The sequence below is a fragment of the Anguilla rostrata genome, chromosome 16 (genome assembly GCF_018555375.3).
Source record: "Anguilla rostrata isolate EN2019 chromosome 16, ASM1855537v3, whole genome shotgun sequence".
NCBI lineage: Eukaryota > Metazoa > Chordata > Actinopteri > Anguilliformes > Anguillidae > Anguilla > Anguilla rostrata.
Window position 1 is genome coordinate 37,051,606 of NC_057948.1, and position 27,911 is coordinate 37,079,516.

Below are 27,911 nucleotides of genomic sequence, written 5' to 3' on the forward strand. Positions count from 1 at the left end.
AGTTTGCCTGTGTACAGAAGAGTTTGCCTGTGTACAGGGGGAGAGTTTGCCTGTGTACAGGACAATTTGCCTGTGTGCAGGACAGTTTGCCTGTGTACAGGACAGTTTGCCTGTGTACAGGAGAGTTTGCCTGTGTACAGGACAGTTTGCCTGTGTGCAGTTTAGCTTCTGGCAGAACACGTGGCTGTTTCAGCCAGGCTTTAAAGAAGAGGGATGGCCTACAGGTGTCAATGTCGTTATAATAAAGCGCAAGAATGTTCGCTTATTTCATCCAGACCTTCCGCCATTCCGCTCTAAGGCCAAGAAAACCTCAAAGGCAAAATAAAAATATATATCTTCCCCCCAAAATATCTTTGAAATGGTTTATAATTGTCTCACGACATCAAGTCATAAATATCGTGAAACAAACAGCATGCAAAGCCAGAAAAAACTCTATTGTGGAAGAAATTTATGAAAACATTTAAACATGGGTCGGGCTGCACCTGCCACCTCATGGAAAATCTGAGGACACATGAAATGTCTAAATCTAATCGAGAGAGAAAAAACATCCCGAATTGCAGTAAAGGAGAGTAGGGATACATGTAAAGCATCATAAATGTAACATGGTCAATGGCTGTTTGTACACACTGCTGCTGCAGTAGCCATTTCAGGTTTGTACATGTGCAATTCAGCCCACTATCACATTCCAAAAGAACTGAGAAATTCAACAAGAACCGAGCAATTTGACAAGACGGAGCAATTCCACAACCTTTGTGGGAAAAATTTTGTATAACAGTCTTTGTGCGTGGTAAGTAAAAATCCATTCATCCGTTCATTGTCTATACCCACTTATTCCTGGTCAGGGTCAGGGTGGAGCTGGAGCCTATCCCAGCATGCATTAGGCGAGAGGCACCAGTTAATCGCAAGGCACACACACCATTCACAAACACACACGCATACACACACGCACACGCATACCTAGGGGCAATTTAGACTCTCCAGTTAAGCTCACCTGCATGTCTTCGAACTGTGGGAGGAGGAGGAAACCCACATGGGCACAGGGAGAACACGCAGACTCCACACAGACTCCACACGGAAAGGGGAGAACACGCAGACTCCACACAGAAAGGGGAGAACACGCAGACTCCACACAGAAAGGGGAGAACACGCAGACTCCACACAGAAAGGGGAGAACACGCAGACTCCACACAGAAAGGGGAGAACACGCAGACTCCACACAGAAAGGGGAGAACACGCAGACTCCACACAGAAAGGGGAGAACACGCAGACTCCACACAGAAAGGGGAGAACAAGCAGACTGTACACAGAAAGGGGAGAACACGCAGACTGCACACAGAAAGGGGAGAACACGCAGACTCCACACAGAAAGGGGAGAACACGCAGACTCCACACAGAAAGGGGAGAACACGCAGACTCCACACAGAAAGGGGAGAACACGCAGACTCCACACAGAAAGGGGAGAACACGCAGACTCCACACAGAAAGGGGAGAACACGCAGACTCCACACAGAAAGGGGAGAACACGCAGACTGCACACAGAAAGGGGAGAACACGCAGACTCCACACAGAAAGGGGAGAACACGCAGACTGCACACAGAAAGGGGAGAACACGCAGACTCCACACAGAAAGGGGAGAACACGCAGACTGCACACAGAAAGGGGAGAACACGCAGAGACTCCACACAGAAAGGGGAGAACACGCAGACTCCACACGGAAAGGGGAGAACACGCAGACTCCACACACGCAGACTGCACACAGAAAGGGGAGAACACGCAGACTCCACACACGCAGACTGCACACAGAAAGGGGAGAACACGCAGACTCCACACAGAAAGGGGAGAACACGCAGACTGCACACAGAAAGGGGAGAACACGCAGACTCCACACAGAAAGGGGAGAACACGCAGACTCCACACAGAAAGGGGAGAACACGCAGACTCCACACAGAAAGGGGAGAACACGCAGACTCCACACAGAAAGGGGAGAACACGCAGACTCCACACAGAAAGGGGAGAACATGCAGACTCCACACAGAAAGGGGAGAACACGCAGACTCCACACAGAAAGGGGAGAACACGCAGACAACACACAGAAAGGGGAGAACACACAGACTCCACACAGAAAGGGGAGAACACGCAGACTGCACACGTAAAGGGGAGAACACGCAGACTGCACACAGAAAGGGGAGAACACGCAGACCCCATACAGAAAGGGGAGAACACGCAGACCCCATACAGAAAGGGGAGAACACGCAGACAACACACAGAAAGGGGAGAACATGCAGACTCCACACAGAAAGGGGAGAACACGCAGACTCCACACAGAAAGGGGAGAACACACAGACAACACACAGAAAGGGGAGAACACGCAGACTCCACACAGAAAGGGGAGAACACGCAGACTGCACACAGAAAGGGGAGAACACGCAGACTCCACACAGAAAGGGGAGAACACGCAGACTGCACACAGAAAGGGGAGAACACGCAGAGACTCCACACAGAAAGGGGAGAACACGCAGACTCCACACGGAAAGGGGAGAACACGCAGACTCCACACACGCAGACTGCACACAGAAAGGGGAGAACACGCAGACTCCACACACGCAGACTGCACACAGAAAGGGGAGAACACGCAGACTCCACACAGAAAGGGGAGAACACGCAGACTGTACACAGAAAGGGGAGAACACGCAGACTCCACACAGAAAGGGGAGAACACGCAGACTCCACACAGAAAGGGGAGAACACGCAGACTCCACACAGAAAGGGGAGAACATGCAGACTCCACACAGAAAGGGGAGAACACGCAGACTCCACACAGAAAGGGGAGAACACGCAGACAACACACAGAAAGGGGAGAACACACAGACTCCACACAGAAAGGGGAGAACACGCAGACTGCACACGGAAAGGGGAGAACACGCAGACTCCACACAGAAAGGGGAGAACACGCAGACTGCACACAGAAAGGGGAGACACGCAGAGACTCCACACAGAAAGGGGAGAACACGCAGACTCCACACGGAAAGGGGAGAACACGCAGACTCCACACACGCAGACTGCACACAGAAAGGGGAGAACACGCAGACTCCACACACGCAGACTGCACACAGAAAGGGGAGAACACGCAGACTCCACACAGAAAGGGGAGAACACGCAGACTGTACACAGAAAGGGGAGAACACGCAGACTCCACACAGAAAGGGGAGAACACGCAGACTCCACACAGAAAGGGAGAACACGCAGACTCCACACAGAAAGGGGAGAACATGCAGACTCCACACAGAAAGGGGAGAACACGCAGACTCCACACAGAAAGGGGAGAACACGCAGACAACACACAGAAAGGGGAGAACACACAGACTCCACACAGAAAGGGGAGAACACGCAGACTGCACACGTAAAGGGGAGAACACGCAGACTGCACACAGAAAGGGGAGAACACGCAGACCCCACACAGAAAGGGGAGAACACGCAGACTCCATACAGAAAGGGGAGAACACGCAGACAACACACAGAAAGGGGAGAACATGCAGACTCCACACAGAAAGGGGAGAACACGCAGACTCCACACAGAAAGGGGAGAACACACAGACAACACACAGAAAGGGGAGAACACGCAGACTCCACACAGAAAGGGGAGAACACGCAGACTGCACACAGAAAGGGGAGAACACGCAGACTGCACACAGAAAGGGGAGAACACGCAGACTCCACACAGAAAGGGGAGAACACGCAGACTCCACACGGAAAGGGGAGAACACGCAGACTCCACACAGAAAGGGGAGAACACGCAGACTGCACACAGAAAGGGGAGAACACGCAGACTGCACACAGAAAGGGGAGAACACGCAGACTCCACACAGAAAGGGGAGAACACGCAGACTCCACACAGAAAGGGGAGAACACGCAGACTCCACACAGAAAGGGGAGAACACGCAGACTCCACACAGAAAGGGGAGAACACGCAGACGCCACACAGAAAGGCCTCCTTGCTGTGCGGCAACAGTGCTGCTCGCTGCACCACCGTGCCGACCCGCTAAGTAAAAATCTGTCAAGAAGTAATAGGATTGCTTGTACTTCGGTTTAAACTGTATCCGACGCAGAGAACATAATTGAAACGGGCAATGACTACAGTCATGTCAGAGGCTGTATGAAGTAAAATGCGCTATTTCTGAGTAAATGAGCAAAACCCAAAAACTGTTTATACTGACTCTCCCCCTCAGTAATATCTATTCTGAAATGTCTTAATTGTTCCTGATTTGTGAGTGACGCATTGGCCCGGATGAAGCGAGATGTGGTTTGGCGGTAGCACTGGGAATTAATCAGCTGGCTACAGGTGCGCTGGTTGGCTTAGGCGGCCGCACGTGAGAACTTTCAATCGAGTCTCTGCCGGAGCGCTCGGGAAAGCTAACGATGGATGATTATTCAAACTGCTAAAACAAAGGATGGTTTCTCGAAAAAGCGGTACATTAGCCTCGTTTTTACCGTCAAACCCTGCTGTTAAGGAAGAGTGTTGGCACTGCCAATGCCGAGGAGGGGGTGTGTCAGGCGCAAGGAAAGTACTCCCAGTGCTGCCAAGTTAGCAAACCGCTGCCAACCTCGTTTAGCTGGATGACCCGTGGGATGACCTAGCCTGGGTAAGTAGGCTACTCCGAATCTGTGGTGGTGTTGTGGTTGACGAACAGAAGCACATTGGTTTCTGTTTATTCAATATGATATCGTTAATCCTCATCGTTTTGTCGAAATGTGATCATGTATTTAACGACGTAACTACGTTCAATGAAATAACAGCAGCTGCTTGGATACTCCGTAGCGGATGAAGTCTCGGATAAACAAAACTTTACATTTCCCCGCATCTCAACTTTTTATCGTTACCGTGGAGCCGCTCTGCCGCGTACGTAGGGAACACAGACAGGCTGTTAGGAGAGGCACAGGTGACCGGAGATTTACTGAAGTCCTTAGCCCGGCTTACAGTAAGGACACGCTGGACCTCCGTGTGGCAGCAGAGAGCAACAGTTTAACAGGCACAAGTGCACTCTTCATTTGTAGCAGCCATGATAGTTATATAATGCAGTAAGGACTGGTTATTTTATTCTGACGGTGATGTGATTATAAGGAACCGATATTGTTGGCTATATCCTAATGTAGCTCTAGTTGTTTTCTTACACAAAAGAACACATTGTGCACAAGGTTATTTCTCTTTAGGCTGTATATAAATGACCACATCGACTAGCACATACTCGAGAGGGGAATGTTCTTATTTTCAGTCGGGTAAGTGCATTTTTAGAGGTGTTGAAAGTGGGAGCACGTGCGTGTCCTGGCACTGGTACACTGGAACGCGCTCCATCCAAGTCTTTAATAGCGCGAGAGGCCACATAATGAACAGTAATCTAGAGTTATTGGACGTGTTAACGACCCTTAGGAGCGATTCTCCCCGTCTGCGTGACTCGTCCATTTAATTCAGGTGTGAATTGTGCCTTTCATTTCTCCCTGCTTGTCTGGAAAGCGAAATATTTCCGATGAATGTGTCATTTACACATCTTAGGTCTTATTTTCCAGAGACGACCCTTTTCTGTTTCTTAAGTTCATTTTTCTCCCTTTCTTTTGGTTCTTTCTTTGCCTGTAGAAGAGATCAGTGTGAAACAGGACCCATTAAACACTGCATGGTTTTCCGCTGAGATCACGGTACTTTACCGGGATATTTTTGAGTTATGAGGTGGCGATCTTGACAGTTGCACGAGTTGATATGAAACACTCATAGAAATAATGAAATAACTATCCGCAGTTCATAAAATGAACGCGCTTTTATCATTCATTTGAATGAGGCAACAAAAACAGGTGAACACATGAAAGATATTCTTGCAGGATGCATTAATAGAGGTCTAACGCCTAAGAAGGTCACGTGATTGTGTTACGTTATGCTTACTACTACATCACCGTGCGGTTTCAGATGAGGAAAAAGCAGGACTGCATGTCCCACTGATAATTACTTCAGTAGCTGGATGCAGGGGCTTTTAAACAATGGCAGTCCGTGGTGATTCCAATACAGTTTTGGAACTAAGAGTGTCAGATCTTGAGAGACGTTGAGACACTTGTGCCTTACTGTATGAAACGGCTCAGATATGCCAAACAGCATCAGGGTCACCAACTATAAGAAACCAGAACTACCACATCGAGGTCACCAACTGTAAGAAAAACCCGTCCGACACACCAAACAGCGGAAGTATCTGAGTGGTGGAGGAACATGTGTAAGCTTACCTGGTGGTACTGGAATGGGATTCATTTAATGTTACCTTAATTATCTGAGTCCAAGAATAACGTTTTAACCTTTCCTCTGTGCTAGCAGTTATGCATAGACGGAGCAGGCTGCTGTCCGCCAGTAGTGATGCTGTATACGGATCGCTGTCTGTCTTGGTAGATGCTGGCATGCCTCTGGCTTGTGTATCCTGCTACAGCACTAGTGTATAGGCGAGTGACTACGGGGTGCAGATATGCTGAGTTCTATGTGAATGTTAGGACCTGAAACCTGCTGGGTGCGCAGCGGTAAGGGTCAAAGAGGAATGCCAAACTGTGTGTGTAGTTGTAGTGTGTGTGGTTGCTATATGCTGTACGCATATGCGCATGAGACTGTGTTGACAAGTCTCCCAGAGCCATTGCAAATTTCCCCTTATATACCAAACGATCAAAGCGAAAGACCAAGTCATCACATAAAGACACAATCATGACAGAACAGTACAGATCAGTGATCCTGCTTGCTCTCTCTGTAAGCGCATAACACTGGGTTAACCTTTGTATCTGGCTGGGCGCTGACCCGTAGGCATCAAGAGCTTTAGTAAGGACCCCACCATTAAAGACACCGACTTGTTCCCCATGACATCAGCTTTCCAACAATACAAAACGTGATTACACTGCATTATAAAGAACTCAAGTTTTACATAATGCTGATGCAGTAGGATGTTTTGAGCGCTGTCTCTCTATCACACCCTGCTGTCTCTCTATCACACCCTGCTGTCTCTCTATCACACCCTGCTGTCTCTCTATCACACCCTGCTGACTCTATCACACCCTGCTGTCTCTCTATCACACCCTGCTGACTCTCTGTCAGCACAGTAAAGTCTGTTTTGCTTTGCGCGGTCTGATAAGAGGCAGACTTCTGCAATCTGCCCTACAGTACCATCTGGGGCCCACGCTTCCTGCTTCAGTGCCAGCCATGCCAGGGATGTGCCAGCTTAGGCGATGGGCAGGTTTGGAGAGGGCAGCTTGTGGAAGTTTGAATCCGTGTCCGAGAACCACCTTCACTGAGCTGGCTGGGTAGAAATTGTTGATTTGCCTGCATCCTGAGAACTGGATGGTAAAACTGATCTAAACTGCACTGCTTTCACAAAACCTGTGTAGCTTAAATGTGCACAGTGATAAAATAATGACAAGAACATGCCATTCAGCCCAACAATTCTCGCCATTTTCCGAACTAAATTGTACCTCGTGCTCTGATTACCTACAGTGTAGATAGTATCTAACGCTGTCTCAAGCCTGGTCTTGAAAACCTCCAGAGTTTCTGCCGTCACTGCACGACCTGGAAAGCGATTCCACACATTGACTACTCTCTCTGTGAAAGAGAGTCTGTACGGAATTTGTTTTGCTAATATCCATTTATGTCCCATCGTTCTACTAACACGTTAGCTGTGTTAGCTGTGTTAGCCGTTTCCTCTTGGCGGTCTGGGCGTGTCCTAACCGCACAGTGTGAGCTTACAGGAGCCTTACAGTAATCTGGTGCTGCAGTCACCAGTCCCCGAGCTGACTGAAGGAACTGTATCTTACACAATGCCCGCCCTTGTTTAACCTCTGATTAAGGACCTGTACGGCTATGTTATTACTGCAGCCAGCTGAAGGAACTGTATCTTGCATAATCCGCGTCCTTTTCTGACCTCTAATTAAGGGGCCATGGTGTGCAACACAGCGTTTAACTTCCTTAACACTTCTAAAGAGTCAACACACTGGCCTTCTCTCTATTCTTACAACAGGAAGCCCCCCCCCCCCCGTCCTCCAAGGCATTCAACATTTTTTAGGTCTGCTGAAAGGCCATTCCTCTACATTGCACTATTTGAAAGTGAATAAAGCACAGCTCTATTTTAAACTGAGCGAAAATTCACAAGATCCACAGTTCTTAATGGGTCAGATGTGTTCCATATGTTCTGCTCCGACTTGGACCTGATGGACATTTGCATTGACTCTGAAGGTTATTTCTGTAGCAGCAGATGCTGGTGACCTGAGTTAGGTTCAGAGCACTGCGCAGAATAAGGCTGACTAACAGCTGTGCACATGTGCAGATGTTCTCGTCTGCGGCAGAGCTATTATAAATCAGAAGGCGACAGCAGGCTCACTGCATTGTAATGCGCAAGCACTTTAGAGAAAGCAAGAATTCAGATGTGCCAAAAAAATAAAGCCTTTTAAAAACTTAAATCAATTTTACAATGACGGTTTAGGTATTAAGCAACAGATGGTTTTAGGCAAAGCTGCTGACAGAAGGTGCATTTAGCATGGCGAGAGTTGCCCTGTGTGCCAGTGCTCTGGGCTGGCTGGGCTGATTGAGGGTCTGAACCTTATCGTCAGTGTTGGGACACGGAAGCCAGGATGTTTTCCGAAAGGGTCGATTTCAGCCCGCATGGAGAACCGGCTGAGTCGGCAGACCCTTCGGACATGGGGAGAACGTCGGACACGTCACCCCATGTTTTTCACATTAGTTGGGGAAACTCAAAAAAAAAAAAAAAAAACTGACAGTGGGAGGTTCTGAGATTTATCGAGCGGATTTGGTAAGCACGAGGACTGTAAGTGTGGCTCTGATGACGCCAGTGGACTTGGGTGCAGGAATAGAATCTGTCTGAATGGACACGTGTGACAGGCAGGGGGCGCCAGAGCTTACAGAAAGAGTGTGCCTGTGAGGGTTTAGAGGGGGTGTTTACTCTGGGATATCCCTCCTGACAGGACCCTGACCTCCACATGCCAGAGCTCATAACCGCACATGACCTCCCTCATCCAACCCGAGACCTCATGATTTATGACCGTTCAAATGGAATGAATAAACAAACTGTCAGAAGCGATGTAGTGCCATGTGCGTTCGTTTTGCGGGGCGCTTGATCTGATGTAGTTTTCATAGCTTGTCGATGCCGTCTTTGTTCCGCGGTTCCTCAGAAGCCCTTCCTCCTGTGCCAGCGGAACGCAGGATATCAGGAGCATGATGTGTGATGGAAAAACAAAGCCCTCATGCTACGCTATGTTTCCCAACAGGAAGCTGAAATAATACATCAGCTCACACCCCAAGCCTGCCTGTTTTCCCCAGTGTGTGGCTCCGCACGTGTGCACCAGTCTTGCGTAAAATGTTTTGCCCGTAAAAAGTCATCAGCAGCGTTTCATAGCCAGCACTTTCATAGAGAGCTGGTGTTTATGGCGTAATGGAGAGGGGAAAAAAAGAAAGAAAATATTTAGATTTTAATTACGTTCTCTGGTTCCAAAGACAGCGTGTTCCAGTCAACAGCAGTGAGTTGTTGATTTGAGGGGCAGTGTGGACTGAACGGGAAACCGTAGAGTAGACCAGTGGCTGCAGGTACACTTCACTGCAACCTCGTGGTGCCATTGAGCAAGGTGTCCTGCCTGAGCTGCTTCAGAAGCCTGTCCAGCTGTAAATGGACTGTGTGTGAAAGACCTGTATGCTGTGTAAGTCGCTCAGGATACGAGCATCTGCTAAAGTCTTAAATGTAATGCAGTGTATCCTGTGTGTGGCTGTATACACTCTCCACCTCAGGTAATCCTGCTTTAGCTACTTCCTCTTCTCGGACCCTGGTTTCATTTCCTAGCTCTAGCTCCCCCTGTAGGCCCGGATGTTTTATGTTGTTCAACAGTAATATAGCCATTCATGTGATTATTAAAAGTAGTAGCTTTTATTTTTCCAATATGGCTGGAAAAAAGGGTTGTGGAATTGCCACCTTGTACTCTGGTTGCTATAAACTAATTCACAATCATGATTTCTCTGCTTCTGAACACCTTGCTGTGATATTAAAACGCAACAGCTGTTCTGCTCGTCTCCATCCCTCATCCATGAAGATGTAACTCAGGGTTTATAGGTGTGTTTGCTGAATTGCTGTCTAAAGTCTCCACTGATTTTGGTAATGTAGTTATTTCTGGGGACTTAAACATGCACATTTACGTCTAGCCCTCTGATGGTAAAACCAGGGAGTTTACAGTATAAGCATGTCGAGCTCTTTTGAGTTTACCCAGCATGCCTCTGAGCCCACCCACAAACATGGCCAAACATTATTTGGTCATCACTTATAGTCTGGATATCAACGTTAGCTCTGTTCTTAATGTAGCTATCTCTGATCATTATTGTGTGTTTTTTCATATGTGCATAGTTATTAATGAATCCAACACTGACAGGGTCATTAAAAGCACCAATTCAGCTGACGTTTTTATGAATCTTTTAGCTCACCAAGTGGCCTACCCATACGTTTCTCCTTTTAGTGGATAGTTTTAACTTTAAAGTTTTAGAAAGCATTGGTAGGTTTGCTCCACTGAAAACCAAGATTCATTCTGGTAAGCAAAAAGCTCCATGGAGAAATGGACTGCATTTATATTGGACTGCATTTATAAAGTGCTTTTATCCAAAGCGCTTTACAATTGATGCCTCTCATTCACCCATTCACACACACACTCGCACTCACACGCCAACGGTGAAAGGCTGCCATGCAAGGTACCAATCAGCTCGTTGGGAGCAATTAGGGGTTAGGTGTCTTGCTCAGGGACACTTTGACACGCCCAGGGTGGGGGATCGAACCGGCAACCCTCCGACTGCCAGACAACCGCTCTTACCTCCTGAGCTATGTCACCCCTATGGGTGACATAGAAATGGGTCTGAAGTTATATGGATAGAAAGGGAGTGCTGTAAAGCAGAGTTCCAAACTGGTTTGGTCATATCTGACTGGACAGCCACATGTATAACAATCACAAATCACGTGGGGTCCCCCAGGGGTCCATTCTTGGGCCCTGTTTGTTTAATCCGTATATGCTTCCTCTAGGGGATGTTATTAGGAAGCCTAACATTAATATTCACCAGTACTCTGATGACACCCAACTTTTTTTATTTATCCTTTGATGACATGGGCCCTCTGGGTTCTATAACCCTTTGTAATGAATATACAGCTTTAGGGATGTCCAACAACTTTTTACAACTTGGCAGAGATCAAAGTGACAGTCTTGCCCTTGGTGCAAAGTCTCAGAGGGAAAAACTCTGTGCTTATCCAGACTCTTTGTCTTTGTCCACTCTTTTGAAACTTATGAGTAATCCTAGACGCTGACCTTAACTCTGAGGTTCATGTTGACTACATGTGAAATGTCAGGGGAAGTAAGACTAAGACAGCTTCCTGTCAGTTTAAAAACATTGCTTAAGTGCGGAGCTTCATTTCACAGACACATGCCGAGAAACATGCTTTCATTCAAGCAGTCTAGATTATTGTAATACCATTTTCTCAGGTCTTTCAAGGATAATGGGTTTCAAGAAAAAAACTGAAAACATCTTTTCAGTGCAGCTTTTGATTAAGGGAATTTAATTGGTTTTATTTAGATTTCATGATATTTACTGTTACGTCGGGGGGGGGGGGGGGGGGTCTTAATTTACGCGTCTTTCTGGCCGCAGGGAGATTTTACACTTTTTGTCTTGGACATATTCCTGAATACAGCAGAGACCTGCAGGTCTTTGGTGAAGTGTGAGCATGCTCAGCTGCAGCGCAGGGATTGGTTGTCTTCCCTACCTGATCTCGACGGTCAGCTCGGGGTCCACCTGTAGGATCCACTCACAGCGCGCGTTGGTGGGGTAGCTCTCCACCACTATGTGACCGTGCGACTTCTGTATGACACCCCCGCATTCTAGGAAGAGAAAAGGAGTTACTCTCCTGGGCCAGAGCTGAGGGACAGTGAGCTGCTCTTACTGAGGCTTACAACCAGCAGCGTACTGACATCTGCACATGCACATACAACACACGCGCACACGCTCACTCTCACACATACAGCGCACACGCTCACTCTCTCTCACACATACAGCACACACGCACACTCTCTCTCTCACATACAACACACACGCACACTCTCTCTCACATACAACACACACGCTCACTCTCTCACACATACAACACACACGCACACTCTCTCTCTCACATACAACAAACACGCACACTCTCTCTCACATACAGCACACACGCACACTCTCTCTCTCACATACAGCACACACGCACACTCTCTCTCTCACATACAGCACACACGCTCACTCTCTCACACATACAACACACACGCACACTCTCTCACACATACAACACACGTGCACACGCTCACTCTCTCTCACACACACTCACACTCACACACATGCACACTCACTCTCACACACACACACACACACACACACACACACAGAATACCCACTCACACACACACACACTCTCACACACACACACACACACACACACACACACACTCACTCACACACATGCACACTCACTCTCTCTCTCACACACACACACACACACACACATGCACACTCACTCTCTCACACACACACACACACACACACAGAATACCCACTCACACACACATGCACACTCACTCTCACACACACACACATGCTCACACACACACACACGCACACGCACACTCACACACACTCACACACACTCACACACACACACCACACACACACACACACACACACACACACAGAATACCCACTCATGCAGTCGCCCCCTGACCATCCTGGCCGGCACTCTGTGCAGTATTTTCCCTTGATGAAGAAGTCGTCCTTGGCGCCCCATGTTCCGTTGTTACATCGCTTGCAGTTCTCAAAGATACTGCACCCTGGGGGGGGAGGGAGAGCGGAAAAGTGTGTAAAGCAGGAAGCTGTAGGACTGAGGGACTGAACTGCAACACAAAGGAGGTTTATGATATGCTGTACTGAACATGTGTACACACTCACACACACACAGACACACACAGACACACACGTACATGTGTACACATGCACACACGCGCACACACACTCACTCAAATACACACATGCTTTTTTCCTGGGGTTGCAACCCCCTACCAGCTGAACTGGTAAAGTCATCAGATCCCTTCTAACAAAGAGAGAACGCAAAGGAAAAAAAAAAACCCATCCAGCTTCCTGAAATAGAAACAGCGAGGTTTCTGCAGAGATTAATTTCTGGTTTGGCCCGATTCAAAGAAAGTATGGGACAATCCAAGCAGGAAACCATGTTCACTGAGTATCATTGGCCGTGTCACCACAAACATCACATGACTTCCCCCGCTCTCCCCCCGCTAAACCCGCCACACGCACGCCGCGGTCCCAGGCAGCACGTGGGGGTGCAGATGACAGATTTATATTTGGGGGGGGTGGGGGGCGGTGGTCGGTTTCTAACATGATTTCAGGACCAAGCCCATAAAACGAATCTCTGAACCTCGGTTTGATTGTGAACAGCTGTGGGCTCGCTACAGCGAGACCGCGTGCCCGAGCCAGCCCAGGTGCTCACAAACAACATTACGCAAGAGTGAGCTCACAGCGTCTGCGCGAAGCTCCGCCCCCAGTCCCCGAAGGACCCTAAAGTGGTCCGTCCCAAAACAAAGACCTTGCTGTGGTTCTCCGTCGGGACGGCGAGCCGAACGGGGAGCAGGCCTCCTCCCTGAACGGGCTCCTTTTTACCGGGAAATTGGGAAAGGGACAGACGTGCTGCGGGGAGGTGCGCTGAGCCGTAAATCATCGGTCTGACAGGAACCACCGCAGTGATTTTCACTCTTGTGGAAATGCAGTACTGTACGTCTTTAGACATGCAGTGTGGTGGGGCCGGCCCACAGCCTGCCGTGTGCCTGAGAAACAGCGCAACACAGCGGGAGACCAACAGCACAGATTCAGTTTGATTGGGTTTCATTATTTATCTGCTTGGCATGAACCCACAGCTCTCTCCACAAAGCTCTAACTACTGTGCTGGATCCATACTGGAGCACACACTACACTACATTACATTACAGGCATTTAGCAGGCGCTCTTATCCAGAGCGACTTGCATTGTATCCAATTATACTGGAGCAATGCTAATGCTAGGTTAAGTACCTTGCTGAAGGGTACAACGGCAGTGTCCTACCGGGGAATTGAACCTACAACCTTTAGGTTACAAGACCAACTCCTTAGCCATTATACTACACTGCTGCCCTGCACTACTAAGCTACTATGTTGAATATGTAGTGGAGTAATTCAGGTTAAGTAGCCTATCGTGCCAAAGGGTACAACTGCAGTACCCTACCTGGGACTTACTGTTATAGTCTGTGTGTAATGTGCATAGGCCCTGTGTGTGTACTGTGCATAGGCCCTGTGTGTACTGTGCATAGGTCCTGTGTGTGTACTGTGCATAGGCCCTGTGTGTGTACTGTGCATAGGCCCTGTGTGTACTGTGCATAGGCCCTGTGTGTAATGTGCATAGCCCCTGTGTGTACTGTGCATAGGCCCTGTGTGTACTGTGCATAGGCCCTGTGTGTGTACTGTGCATAGGCCCTGTGTGTACTGTGCATAGCCCCTGTGTGTACTGTGCATAGGCCCTGTGTGTACTGTGCATAGGCCCTGTGTGTGTAATGTGCATAGGCCCTGTGTGTGTAATGTGCATAGGCCCTGTGTGTAATGTGCATAGGCCCTGTGTGTACTGTGCATAGGCCCTGTGTGTACTGTGCATAGCCCCTGTGTGTACTGTGCATAGCCCCTGTGTGTACTGTGCATAGGGCCTGTGTGTACTGTGCTTAGCCCCTGTGTGTACTGTGCATAGGCCCTGTGTGTAATGTGCTTAGCCCCTGTGTGTACTGTGCATAGGGCCTGTGTGTAATGTGCTTAGCCAGTGTGTACTGTGCTTAGCCCCTGTGTGTATGTGCATAGGCCCTGTGTGTACTGTGCATAGCCCTGTGTGTACTGTGCATAGGCCCTGTGTGTAATGTGCTAGGCCAGTGTGTAATGTGCTTAGCCCTGTGTGACTGTGCATAGGGCCTGTGTGTAATGTGCTAGCCATGTGAATGTGTAGCCCCTTGTGTAATGTGCATAGGCCCTGTGTGTACTGTGCATAGGCCCTGTGTGTGTAATGTGCATAGGCCCTGTGTGTAATGTGCATAGGCCCTGTGTGTAATGTGCTTAGCCCCTGTGTGTACTGTGCATAGGCCCTGTGTGTAATGTGCTTAGCCAGTGTGTGTAATGTGCATAGGCCCTGTGTGTAATGTGCTTAGCCCCTGTGTGTACTGTGCATAGGCCCTGTGTGTACTGTGCTTAGCCCCTGTGTGTACTGTGCATAGGCCCTGTGTGTACTGTGCATAGGCCCTGTGTGTACTGTGCTTAGCCCCTGTGTGTAATGTGCTTAGCCCCTGTGTGTAATGTGCTTAGCCAGTGTGTGTAATGTGCTTAGCCAGTGTGTGTAATGTGCTTAGCCCCTGTGTGTGTACTGTGCATAGGCCCTGTGTGTAATGTGCATAGGGCCTGTGTGTACTGTGCTTAGCCAGTGTGGATGGCAGAGGGACAGTGCAATGTAGCATTAGCACAGCCTGTACGCTCCATCTTAATGAGCTCAAAACCTGTTCCTGTTCAGCAGGCAAACTGCCAGTAACGCTCTGCAAGGATGATAACTTACTCACACAACGGTAATGTATAGCAGCCATGGTGCTTTCTTACTGTTGTCATTAAAGATCTCAAGCCGCTTATCGTGAAGAGCACGCCCCCCCCCCCCATCTTCCTGAAAAGAACTCCCAAACTGGCCCACCTGTGAGTCAGTTCCCCAGGTGAACTGCCTCAGTAACCCCCGCCCAGGTGCAGGACTGTGAGTCAGGAAATGAAATGAAATTCAGATCATCTTTTAATATTTCCCCTAATGCTCTACTGGACGTTTTCAAATATTGAACTGAATTGTAACTTATTTTCAGAATTAACTGAAGGAATATGAAATCATGAGTTTGCCCACCCCCCTTCACTGTAAAGTGCCCTGAATCATAAGATGAAAGGCGCTATATAACCACAGTGCATTACTGTACCTGGGTGGATGATGCAGGGGTCGCACTCGTTGATGGCATTTCGGCAGCAGGGCACGGAGTAGCCCACCAGCGTGCCCTGGGCGGGGCACTTGCAGCGGATCTGGTCATATTCGCAGCAGCCGCGGCACATGATGTTCCATTCGGCCCCGGGACAGTTCGCGTTCCACAATCTGTAGTCTGACACAGACCCGCCTCGTTAGCACACCCTAGTGGCAGGATGGGCACATGCCACTTGTACATGTATATGCGGGTTGTATATGAACGCGCCTCTGAGCAGTGCAGTGCAAGTGTAGGCGCTGATGTAACGCCTGAGCGCTGGGGACTCCTAAAAACTGGTTTTCTATAAATCTTCAGCACGTACATGCTGTTGTTTGTGTCACGGCTATATAAAATAAATATGAAAAATAGCCGAATGATCACATTTCAATGATTCGTTGCTCTGTTCAGATATTTGAAAATCTGACTACACTGAACATGCGCCTGTGTATGTGCTCTTACAGAATTTCATTCTTTATAATTTGTTATCGATCGTTTGCTAAACATCACCGATCAACCTTTGTATATAGATAATCAATAGTAAATCATCACAGCAATTGCTTATGAATGCTTTATAAAATGGTAGCTGCATGTCTGTCCAGCCTAATCTCTTATGAAGGCACATTCGAAGTAAAGTAAAAATTTGGCCCGTCCCCGCCAACACCTCTCAGGCCATTAAATAAAGAATGTAAAAACTGGTGAGTCAAATTTATGAGGAAAGCTGGTGCGCTGAGCGAGCGCCAGATGACAACTCACATTATGCAACTTCTGAATTAAAAGCGGTGGCAGGCGCGGGGAAATTCATCGGCAGTGAAGCGGAAAAAACAGAAAGGAGTAATGTGCAGACTTTGGCCTTGGCGTCGCCAGCGAACGCCTATGCACGCAAAATATTCCGCCCGCTCGCGGTTCCTTGGAATTTTTCTGTGGAAGAACTGCGTCCTCGGGACTTGTGCGCGCGCACGCCTTTGTTTATGTGGAAACGCAGCGAGCGTGCTTAAATCAAATTAGAGACTTCTCCGCCGGTGCCTGCCCAAACGCCTGTCTCAAAACAGCACCGTTTTCTCTATGGTAACATAATCTGCGCCCGTGTTATGCTTCCAGAGAGTTACTGTTGGGGCAAGTGATTAATAGCTATGCAGCCGTGTGTAGTCGCTCAGCTGGAGAGGAGAGTCGCAGATGTTTTGCAGTGCTATGCGATACATACACAGAGTCAAAAGTGCTTTCATTTTATACTTCACGAAAAAAGAAATAATACTTCTCTTGTAAAATTACGCAACTCTCCTCATAAACGTCCTAAGTGTTTTAGGGAGTAAATATTGGTTACGTAATTGTTTAAATTATAATAATATAATAATATAAAAGTCCTATTGTTAACAGGTTTACAAGTAGCCTATATTTTATAGTTGCACATAATCAGACGTTATATTCAGCACTGAATAAAACAAGAATTTCCCCGGGTGCTCTGAGTGGATTTTATAGCTCACATTTCTGTAAAAGAGAAATAACATCTGCTTTTTCTCCCTCTCCACTGACTGCAGAATTTTAAAGGGGGGAAAATTCTGTGTTTTGCTTAAGAGGAAACGTACATTTGACTTCGTTTTTTCGTCGGAAGTTTAGAGACGGAGCAGGCTGGCAAATCTGCAGGAGTCAATTATAGGCTACTCATCGTAGCCAGATTGCATTACCAGCGTCCATTGCTGTGTGGACTCGGAAAAAAAAGGCATTCCATCACAATTAATAATGCTGTTACTAGGAAACTGTCGTCAGGCAGCACGCGCTCTGAGACATCTGTCAGAGTTAGCGGCGGCGCCGGTGCTGAATAAGCGCGAGCTGGAGCAGCCATTGGCTCGGGGCGGTTGGAGGTCTGGAACAGGGCCAGGGCTTCCGTGGGCTGCCCCAGCTGCTGGAAATCGGGCAGGAAAGGCCCGACTGACGGGTCGCGCGAATCCGCCGTGCGTCGCTGGCTTTCGTACTGGCTGTTCCAACATTGCAGACAAGATGGACGTCAATAAAATAAACTTTTGGCGAAAAAAAGAACATATTTCTTGGACCATACATTTAGGCTTTTTATTTTTATTGGGTTATTTAATTCAATATTTTTGATAGGACCATGTGATGTAAGACTGCCCAGTCCCTTGTGATGGAATGAAATTCATAATAAGAAATAATATTTTTATACTGCCTTTCATTTTTTAGTGTCTTCATGGATCTGACCTCTTTACACTGGTCTGTGTTTGCCATCATGTTTGAGGCTTCATCCTGTCGTCCTGTTACAGTCTGGCACTGCTGGGGTTCCCCCCCCCCCCTGTCCTGGGGTTCTCAATACCAGTCCTGAGCCAAACCTGCCTCTTGTTAGTGTAAGTTAGACGTTGACGTTGCACACGTTTTCAGCAGCCTTAATTGATGGAGAGGTTGGCTGAAACAGACCCCCCACAGTGGCAGAGGGGGCCCAGGGCTGTGTTTGGGAATCCCTGCTGTAGAGCTCGTCACTGGAGCCCTAAGCTGACTGTGATTTACCCATTCAGTTCAGTTTAAACTGTGTACCGCTTTTTACAGAGAACTGTCACAAAGACGCCTTACAGAGTAGCAAGGCAAGAGACAGAGCAAACAGAGCAAGCCCACTGCGGTGAAGTTTGATCATGCTGGCCTGTAGATAATGCGTATTTTAGGAAACACGGGGGTCTCTCGGAGGACAACAATGTGTTTAGGCTAAAGTGATGTCATGTAGACTCACTATGATGTCATGTAGACTCACTGCAGCCAGCGTGGTGTATACCACCACCATGCCCCACCCCCATCTGTGCAGTAGCTGCACATTTTCAGTCAAAATCTAAATCAATTTTAACACTTCTGATATTTATCAGAGTATCTCTTTGAGGGCTGAACCTGAGGTTCTGTGGACCTTCTGGTCTCAGTAGCTTGACTAATCAAACAATGCTGTTTCACTTTTTTATCTTCAGTGGCTGCTGAGGATACAGCTATCAATATGCGAGGATATTAAGAAACATCCCATTGAAATTTGAAATAACCGGAATGACTTATTGTGAAACTCGGTTAGATTCTGTTAAACTGCAACTAACATCATTCTCAGAATCTAAGTGCCGCTGACAAGCTGTACAAACATTCTTGTTGCAGCAAAGCAATGCTGATTCAGGATCTCTGAGAGGCTGCCAAATGTGCTCGATATAGCAGCGATACTGCAGTGAGATTACATCGTCTGTGTGGTTACATTTCTACCCCCAGGCATAGCTGTTCTCAAATATGCCTGTGGGCTTCTAATCTGAAGTGTTTATGGCAAGTTAATCAACAGTGTTGCTGTCTGTTTTTTATTTAAAAGCTGGTTTCCACCGTTCGAATGCTGAAGAGGAGAACCGGGCGGAGGAAGTTTCCGGAGTCTTGTGTGGTTGTGCCTTTTTGGGGGACTGCGGACATAATGAGGGTTTACTGTTGTTGCAAAGGATGCTGGGTACGCAGCCGTGTATTGGCATGTGCGTGTGAGCGGCGTTGTATGCAAAGCAGAGACACTGTTAACCACCCGCCATTCAGCCATCTCTCAACACCCGCCAGGAACCCATCCTCTGGTGGCTTTTACACGCACAGCAAAAACTGTTAGGATTGTTAATACTGTGTGTGTGCGTGTGTGTGTGTGCATGCTTTTGTGTGTGTGTGTGTGTGCGTGTGTGTATGCTTTTGTGTGTGTGTGTTTATGTATGTGCGTGCCTGTGTGTTTCTGTCAGTAAGTGGCTCTAATTCTAGAGAAGAGGCTTTTTTTCATTTTCTTTCTTTCTTTCTTGCTGGTCTCATTCTCTGCTGTGATACCGGATTTGGTGTTTTTCTTCCTCTGTGTGTTTGACAGCGTAATTGTAGGGGGGGGGGGGGGACCCGTGCGAGGCTCGGCTGAGAGTGACTCCATTCTCTTGCCGTTTCTCCAACAGCTGACAGCAACCGCAGAAACACATTCCTGCTCCAAAATACAAAACGCAATCTTGTGTTTGTTCTGAGCCAGCGCTAACGCAGTCTGTGTTTGTTTTGAGCCAGCGCTAAGACTACCTTGGCTCTTTGTTGGGCTGAGCCAGGGCACATAATGGACAGGGTTGTTTTTCCACCGCGCTCTCTCACTCTCTCCAGAATGAATCACGTCAGACGTCTGAGATCATTCAGAGTGCAAACAGCAGGCAGGCGTAGACGCGCGCACGCCGCCGCGGCCGGCTCCGTCCCGTTCACCCCGCCAGTCCAGCCCTACCCCCCCGTTACAGAACACAGACCCGCCACCTGACCCGACCGCCGGCCCGGGACGGCTCAGGGCTGTGCTGCGGGGGTGCATTCCATCCCCTAAAGCCTTGCGTGACCGCTGGCCTCTGGTGTCCCGGGGTAACGGGGGAAACGGCAGCTGGAAGCTCCGGCGTGTGGAGCGCTCGTTTCCCTGACTCTGTGTGATCAGGGTCTGCTTTCCCAGCCCAGATGTTGTGTTGTAGAGATACGCTGTGACACGAATTTCAGACGAAAGAGATGGGGGTGGGGGCGGGGGGGTGATGGTGAGAGAGATAGAGGAGAAAAAGTATATAGTGGGATAGACAGATGAGACTGAGAGAGACAGAGGAAAAGACAGTGAAAGAAGAGAGAGAGACCTTTTTGACTTTTAAAACCCTTTTTTATTACCAGTTCAGGGTTATATGTTAAACTCACACTGGCCATGTAAATTTCAGTCAAAAAACCAAAATAAAAAGAACCGTAGGAAACTGTCCAGAAAGATCAACACAAACAATTCCCAAAAACACTTTCCAAGAAAAGAAAAAAACATTCAGTCACTACTTTAAACATGAAAGATGAACTGTTCTTCATCCATTCAGCACAAGCAGTCCTTTAAACACGTCGTGATTCCACAACACCCAAACCCCTCATCAGTGCCAAAAATGACAACTCCCGCTTTAGAAATAAAGAGAGAGAGAGATGGAGAGTGATAGCAAGTGAGAGAGAGGGGGAGAGTGATAGAGAATGAGAGAAGGACACTAAACAAGAGAGAGAACAAAACAAGTAGTAATTATTCAAGCTTCTTCTGTGTCCCAGATAAGCCCCCACCCTACACATCCCCCCACCTCTTATATTGCCCCTGTCACACGGACCCATCTTTAACCTGGGCCTATCACAGAGACTCATCTTTAACCTGGGCCTATCACAGAGACTCATCTTTAACCTGGGCCTATCACAGAGACTCATCTTTAACCTGGGCCTATCACAGAGACTCATCTTTAACCTCGGCCTATTACAAAAGCCGATCTTAACCTGGGCCTATCACAGAGGCTCTTTAACCTGGGCCTATCACACAGACCCATCTTTAACCTGGGCCTATCACACAGGCTCTTTAACCTGGGCCTATCACACAGACCCATCTTTAACCTGGGCCTATCACACAGGCTCTTTAACTTGGGCCTATCACACGATCATAACGCTGGGCTTCAGCCCTGGGGCTGTTGGAGGGTCGGAGATTTGAAGTGCAGAGTCTGACCTCATCGGTGAGGAAACCCCATGTCCAGCTGGGTCTGACCCGATGCCCTCAGAACCACTGAACCCCGCGCCCCTCCTGCTGCTCTGGGCCGAGGTCACCCGCCCGCTGGGCCATTAACCCAGCACCCACTGGGCCATTAACCCAGCACCCACTGGGCCCCCCACCGCCACGGGAACCGGTCCAAACCAGCCCGATACTGGGGGGTGGGGGGCAGCGCTGTGGGCCTGTGCCGTCCTGATATCCTTCATTAAAAATGTAAAATGCATCCCACAGTCACAGAGAAGGACCCGACATTATTTAATCAGTTCTGTGGTTTGCTCAGAAATGTACAGAAAAAATGAATAATGAACTCAGCTGCATGGTGTCTGTGAACAAACCCTGCAGCTGTTCTCTGGAAAAAAATATCAGTTGCTTGTAATGAAATTTTCATTCGGCGTATCAGGCATATGAATTTTTAACTATCGTTTTACTGCACTGAATAACTGGTTGGAACTTAGAATGCTGTGTAAAGTTGTCTGGCTAGAACGTGGATCAGCGTTAGGGTCAGGAAACGCACCCAGAGGAACTCTGACACATCCAGGGTCAAACTGCTCCAGTCAATGACCCATGTGATTCTGATTTGTAGTCCTGTGTGATTCTGATTTGTAGTCCCATGGAAAGGCCAAACAAAGTCTTTCCCTGGGGTTTATCTTCTTGGCGAGCCCGCTCTGGCGACCGTAACGGCCTCTGTATCTGGCGGTAACTCAACGGGCCGCTCCTTACCTGCCCCCCCCGCGTGTCCCCCCAGCTGTCAATCATTAACTGAGCCGTCCAATCAGAGCTGCGCATGGCAGCGAAAAAACTAGCCAGCACTTCCAGGCCCGGTTCACTGGGTGGCACCTACATCTGAGCTGTGCTGATGGGCTCTGTGAATGTTCCCATGCCACAGTTTCCTTCCCCCCCCCACACCCCCCCCTTACCCCTCATGGCAAATTGCTGTTGCCGTATTTTTTGTGGTTTTTGTGCAAGTAGCTTTGGCCACCCAGACAGGATCAAGCATTTCTACAGACGTTATTATTAGTGGCTGGATTAATAAAAGGCATGACCGTAGCAATTAAGGGTTTGCCTAAAAGCCTTATACGAGGCGAGGGGGGAGGATGGTGTGGTTACGGCAGGGGTGTGGGTGGGGTGGGGGTGGGGGGGGTGGGGGGTCTGGGGGGTTTGGCTCCCACAGCTGTTTGCTGTTTGAGCGATTTAGCGGCGGTGGAACGGGCAAGTCCTGTGGGGGTGGGGGGTCTAATGTACACGTCTTCATGTCCAAACATAGACCTCGGCCATATATAACTCCGAGGACAACCCCTTGCTATTCTGAACCAGACCAAAATAACCCCCCAGGTTATGAGCTCTGCTATTAAGAAAGTGATCGTTTTAAAAGTGATGTTTGTTGTGGTTAGTTTTGGGATTAGTGTTGGTGTTGGGATTAGTGTTATGGTTGGGATTAGTGTTATGGTTGGGATTAGTATTAGGGTTGGGATTAGTGTTCTGGTTGGGATTAGTGTTAGGGTTGGGATTAGTGTTAGGGTTGGGATTAGTATTAGGGTTGGGGTTAGGGTTGGGATTAGTGTTAGGGTTGGGATTAGGGTTAGTGTTCGGATTAGTGTTAGTGTTGGGATTAGTGTTAGGGTTGGGATTAGGGTTAGTGTTGGGATTAGGGTTAGTGTTGGGATTAGTGTTAGGGTTGGGATTAGGGTTAGGGTTGGGATTAGTGTTAGGGTTTCCGGCTCACGTGTTGTGAATGATACGGGTTGGGCTGGAGCTCCCTGATGGGCCCTGAAGGCAGGCTTGCGGGACGTGGGCTGCAATAATTAGGCCCAATCACTCTTCCTCACTTCCTGTTTCAAAAATTCTTCCTGCTCTTCTCCTGCAACCTGGCCCCCATTTCTGCCTGCTCCTCAACCCTATTCCCAGATCAGTCCCACAGGGGGGGTTACCAAAACAGGTCCTTAGCACCTCGAGCACTCTGGGTCATTGGGAAGTGCTGAAACTGTCCCATCCAGGGGGTGGGGGTGGGGGGGCAACAGGGAGCGGGACACCGCAGACTCAGCGGGGGGTTGGGGGGGGCGGGGGGGGGGGGGGGGTGTACAGCCTGACACAAACAGCGAGGAATGCTGGTCAAAAGGGAGCTGGGCTGGGGGGAATCTGCTGATGAGTCACTCTCAGCGCTGCCTGTGATCGCCATCCCTGTGTCATCAGTCTCAACTGCAAACGCTTCTGACCCTGAGCAACTACTGAGACACCCAAACAAGCGACCCAAACGCTCAGTTCACCCCGTCCAGGGCTGGCACGCTACCGTCCTCATTACCTGATGTCATTACCTGATTAGTCATGTCATACGCTCATTCTCGTTACCTTGGAGCCTTACGGTCACTACGGCAGCAGCAGAACTTCCAGGGGCACCTAACAGAACCTACGATCTGAAGCTCTTCTTCCAGGAGCACCTATCAGAACCTGCGATCTGAAGCTCTTCCAGGAGCACCTATCAGAACCTGCGATCTGAAGCTCACCTGCTTCAGAACTCTGCCTCTCCGGGCCCTATGACCTGGCTCCTCTTCGGCTGACGAGAAGCTACTTTACTTTGTTCTGTGAAGCTGCACAGGGCTGTAGCCGTGGACCTGTCTCCTGGTCCCATCTCCCTCATTAGATCTTACAAGCATTTGCAAGTCACATGCAAGTGTCATACTGATGAGCCAGCCAATCACTGCACAGTATCTGCTGCATGCTTTAACTCCAGTTATCTTTCCTGATCTCTCATTCAAGGCTGAGCTCCTGTTCTACCGGGTCAGTTTCATCAGCTGAGTCCAGGTTCATAACACAGAGCTGTTGCTATGAGAGAAGCAGCCAATTAGCCAATCCCAGATATTTAAAAGTCTTGCTATTTTCCTATTGGCTGTACTTACTCAGAAATGGTCAAACATAAAACAGAGGAGTTGTGTTAAGGAATTTAGTTTTCTTTTATATCGGGGCGTGGGAGTTTTAGAAACGTGAAATAAGACAGGTTGGCTGTTCTGGAGCAGACAGACCTGAGAGCCAAAATTCATTTAGAGGATTCTAAACACCTCGTCCCCCCTCCTCACCTACCAATGGCACACTTTATCTGAAGCCCTCACACATCTGGGTCTGTTTTCCCTTCCTCTTGTTCCAGCTCACACTGTTTTTACACTGCTCCCCAAATACCTCTCCAATGTCAGGTTTCTTTAATAGAATGCGGATGCTGGTCCCCCCCCCAAATAAAAACAAAGGACTGAGAGAGAAGCAGAGAGAAATAGAGAGAGAGAAAGAGAGAGGGAGAAAGCGATCTGCACTCCTACCGTGTGGCCAGGCTGGCGTCTGGGCGATGAAGAGGAGGATGAGGAAGAGATTCCGGAGCGCGAGAGTCTCCCCGCTGAGCTCCACCAGCTGGCGTCCCGCAGACAGCATGCTGTAACGCCGAGTACTGTTTACTTTCTGAACTCAGCTGCTTTGACATCACCCTCTCTCTCCTGCTCTCCCTCTCTCTCTCTCTCCTGCTCTCCCTCGCTCTCTCTCCTGCTCTCCCTCGCTCTCTCTCTCCTGCTCTTCCTCGCTCACCCTCTCTCCCCTGCTGTCTCTCCCTCTCTCTCTCTCTCTCTCTCTCTCTCTCTCTCTCTCTCTCTCTCTCTCTCTCTCTCTCCCCTGCCATCTCTCTCTCTCTCTCTCTCTCTGCTGCTCTCCCATTCCCTCTCTCTCTCCCTCTCTCGGCTTCATGTTTCAGGTTTCCTTGCTCCAGTCGGGATGGGGCTTCCCAAATCTCAGCTCCAGCACTCTGGAGTGACGTCACCGCTGCTGAATGAAACCAGCCTCCAGCCGGGGGGGCGGGAGGAACTCATTAACCCTTTCCCCTCTCACAGGCGCGCAGACGGACGCACGGACTGAGGGACATACAGACAGACAGACAGACAGACAGACAAATCTGCTCAAACCGAACACAGACAGACAGACAGACAGAGACAAAGCTGCTTGTACCAGACAGTCAGACAGACAGACTCATTTAAACTGACATATTTCGCCCACACCATTTCTGCAAGAGTGATATTGTATATAGCGTATGACCCAGCGCATTATGCTTGGCACGCATGCAGCTCAGAGTTTGCTGTTCAGAAACACAAAGGGCCATTGAGCAGGGGACACGCGCTGGGCAGGAATGTGAGCGCACAGATCCCCCATCGGGAATGTGAGTGCACAGATCCCCCATCGGGAATGTGAGTGCCCAGATCCCCCATCGGGAATGTGAGTGCACAGATCCCCCATCGGGAATGTGAGTGCACAGATCCCCCATCGGGAATGTGAGTGCACAGATCCCCCATCGGGAATGTGAGTGCACAGATCCCCCATCGGGAATGTGAGTGCACAGATCCCCCATCGGGAATGTGAGTGCACAGATCCCCCATCGGGAATGTGAGTGCCAGATCCCCATCGGGAATGTGAGTGCACAGATCCCCATCGGGAAGTGAGTGCACAGATCCCCATGGAATGTGACCACAGTCCTGGAATTGAGCTGTCCGATCTCCCCATCTGTCGTATTGTGCCACACTCCCTCGTGGCATTCAGGCACAGATCCAGGTGCCCGTGTCACAGTCAGTGAAGGAAGCCCCCGGGCGCTGCCTGGCATCTCTGTCGTCATGGAAACGCGCGGGAGCTGCCTGGCATTTCTGTCGTCAGGGAAACGCCCAGCCGGGGCTCCGCATGGTCCTCCTTTCAAAAACTTCTTCCCTAGCTGTCTCCTCCATGTCTCAGCTGTGGAAACACATCGTTGGGCGTCGCTGTTGTTTTTTTGACCGCGTTTATTTTGGTTGGACCGCTTTGGAGACCCTGCTGATTTCTGAAACCTCAGAGCCAGCGATCACATCCTAAGTTTCAAATAGTTTCATATAAAAAAAAGATTACAAAATTGATATCAAATATCATCGCTCCTCTCCAAAAGCAGCTGGACTCAGGAAGTAAAGCCCATCTTAAAGAAGCAGAAAGAGAACATATGGGTGGTGTTTCCAAAAGTGGGGCACCCCCCCTCCCCCGAAGTCCTGTTACTGTACCTTTCATTGTCCCCCGACCGTTTGATCAGACACTGCTGAGTTTATTGTGAGAAGTGGAGAGTTCTGGGTGGATAGGAGCACTGTATTTAGGAGCCCCCCACCGTGCGGAGGGGAGCGAGGGATTCTGGGATGGGTGCGGAGGCCAGACTCGTCATGCCCTCCTGTGCGCTGACTGTGGCGCTGGCTGTGACTCGTGTTGATAAACAGCGTCTGGCTCAGACATGGCCAGCGCCAGGCGCTCGGTGAGCTCTTTTTTCCTTCTGTTTTGTTTAGCTTTTATTTTTTATTTTTTTGTGGTTGGATTTGAATTTGCAGCACATTGTTTAAGGTCACCTAAAATCAATCCCACAATGCCGTTTGCTGGGTCTGTTACTGAGGCCAAGGGGGGATTGGCACACGAGGAGGAAGCGTGGGAGGAGATGTCACGGATAGGGCGAGCCGTGTGACACGACTGTGAGGACAGTAACCTCTCTCAGCGGCTGCTGCTGGGGGGGGGCGGGGTGATATTTGTGTACTGGTAACTCAGTGTGGGAAATAAATTAAGCCTTTGCTGGTTATTGTTTCGCAGACAATGCGAGTGGAAAAATAAGTGATCAGCTAATTTAACAATGGGCCATAAGAGAGGCACTGAGGATGTTGCGCCATGTTGTGTTAATAAAAACATTAATTATTATTGCCACCAGGAGCGCATAGCATTATGTGAACAAGGCCTGTGAGCAGAGCATCGTAGTGGCCTGGACATTAGTGCAATATGAATCAACTGAATGATGATATAACACTGTGTGTGTAGGGAGGGGGAGGGGTCTAAGGTGAAATGCAGTGGGGTCGTGGGTAGAGAGGGGGCGGGGTTTATGGCGAAACGCATTGGGGTCGTGTGTGGAATGGGGGCGGGGTTTAAGGTAAAATCAGGACGTGTGCTGATGGACAATGTCTGTTGCCCCGGGTGACAGGCCATGACGGGAGGCAGACGCCGCATCCGTCTGCAGCACGGAGTTTTGCCTCCTCCGGCACGAGCATGCCTGTGCTGAGTGTCAGGCTTTGGGGCGGGGAGGTTAGGATAGGGGATCCTGTGCTGAGTCAGGCCTTGTGGGCGGGGGAGTAGGCTAGGGAAGGGGATGCCTGTGCTGAGTGTCAGGCCTTGTGGGGCGGGGGGGGGGGGGGTTAGGGATAGGGGGATACCTCTGCTGT

The 27,911-nt window shown here is 49.1% G+C and overlaps 2 protein-coding genes across 9 annotated transcripts in view; one reads left to right on the top strand and one right to left on the bottom strand.

The window, feature by feature from the left end:
* pamr1b (peptidase domain containing associated with muscle regeneration 1b) overlaps positions 1 to 25,406 on the bottom strand; it is a 39,266-nt gene extending 13,860 nt beyond the window's left edge. Inside the window, exons 1-4 of one of the 5 annotated variants that reach the window (XM_064313778.1) lie at positions 24,984 to 25,406; positions 16,095 to 16,264; positions 12,772 to 12,897; positions 11,805 to 11,919 (exon numbers count right to left, since the gene is read on the bottom strand). In XM_064313778.1, the coding sequence (XP_064169848.1) occupies positions 11,805 to 11,919; positions 12,772 to 12,897; positions 16,095 to 16,264; positions 24,984 to 25,333 (761 nt within the window). In that variant the 5' untranslated portion in view covers positions 25,334 to 25,406. Of the gene's footprint in view, positions 1 to 11,804; positions 11,920 to 12,771; positions 12,898 to 16,094; positions 16,272 to 16,886; positions 17,144 to 24,983 lie in introns of those variants that run through there. The other 4 variants (XM_064313780.1, XM_064313779.1, XM_064313782.1 and 1 more) reach the window with 4 other exon arrangements.
* Positions 4,020 to 27,911, top strand: part of fjx1 (four-jointed box kinase 1) — a 40,408-nt gene continuing 16,516 nt past the window's right edge. For 2 of the 4 annotated variants that reach the window (XM_064313783.1, XM_064313784.1), the window contains exon 1: positions 4,328 to 4,640. The gene's annotated coding sequence lies outside the window, so the exon portion shown is untranslated. Of the gene's footprint in view, positions 4,641 to 19,467; positions 19,989 to 27,911 lie in introns of those variants that run through there. The other 2 variants (XR_010326407.1, XR_010326406.1) reach the window with 2 other exon arrangements.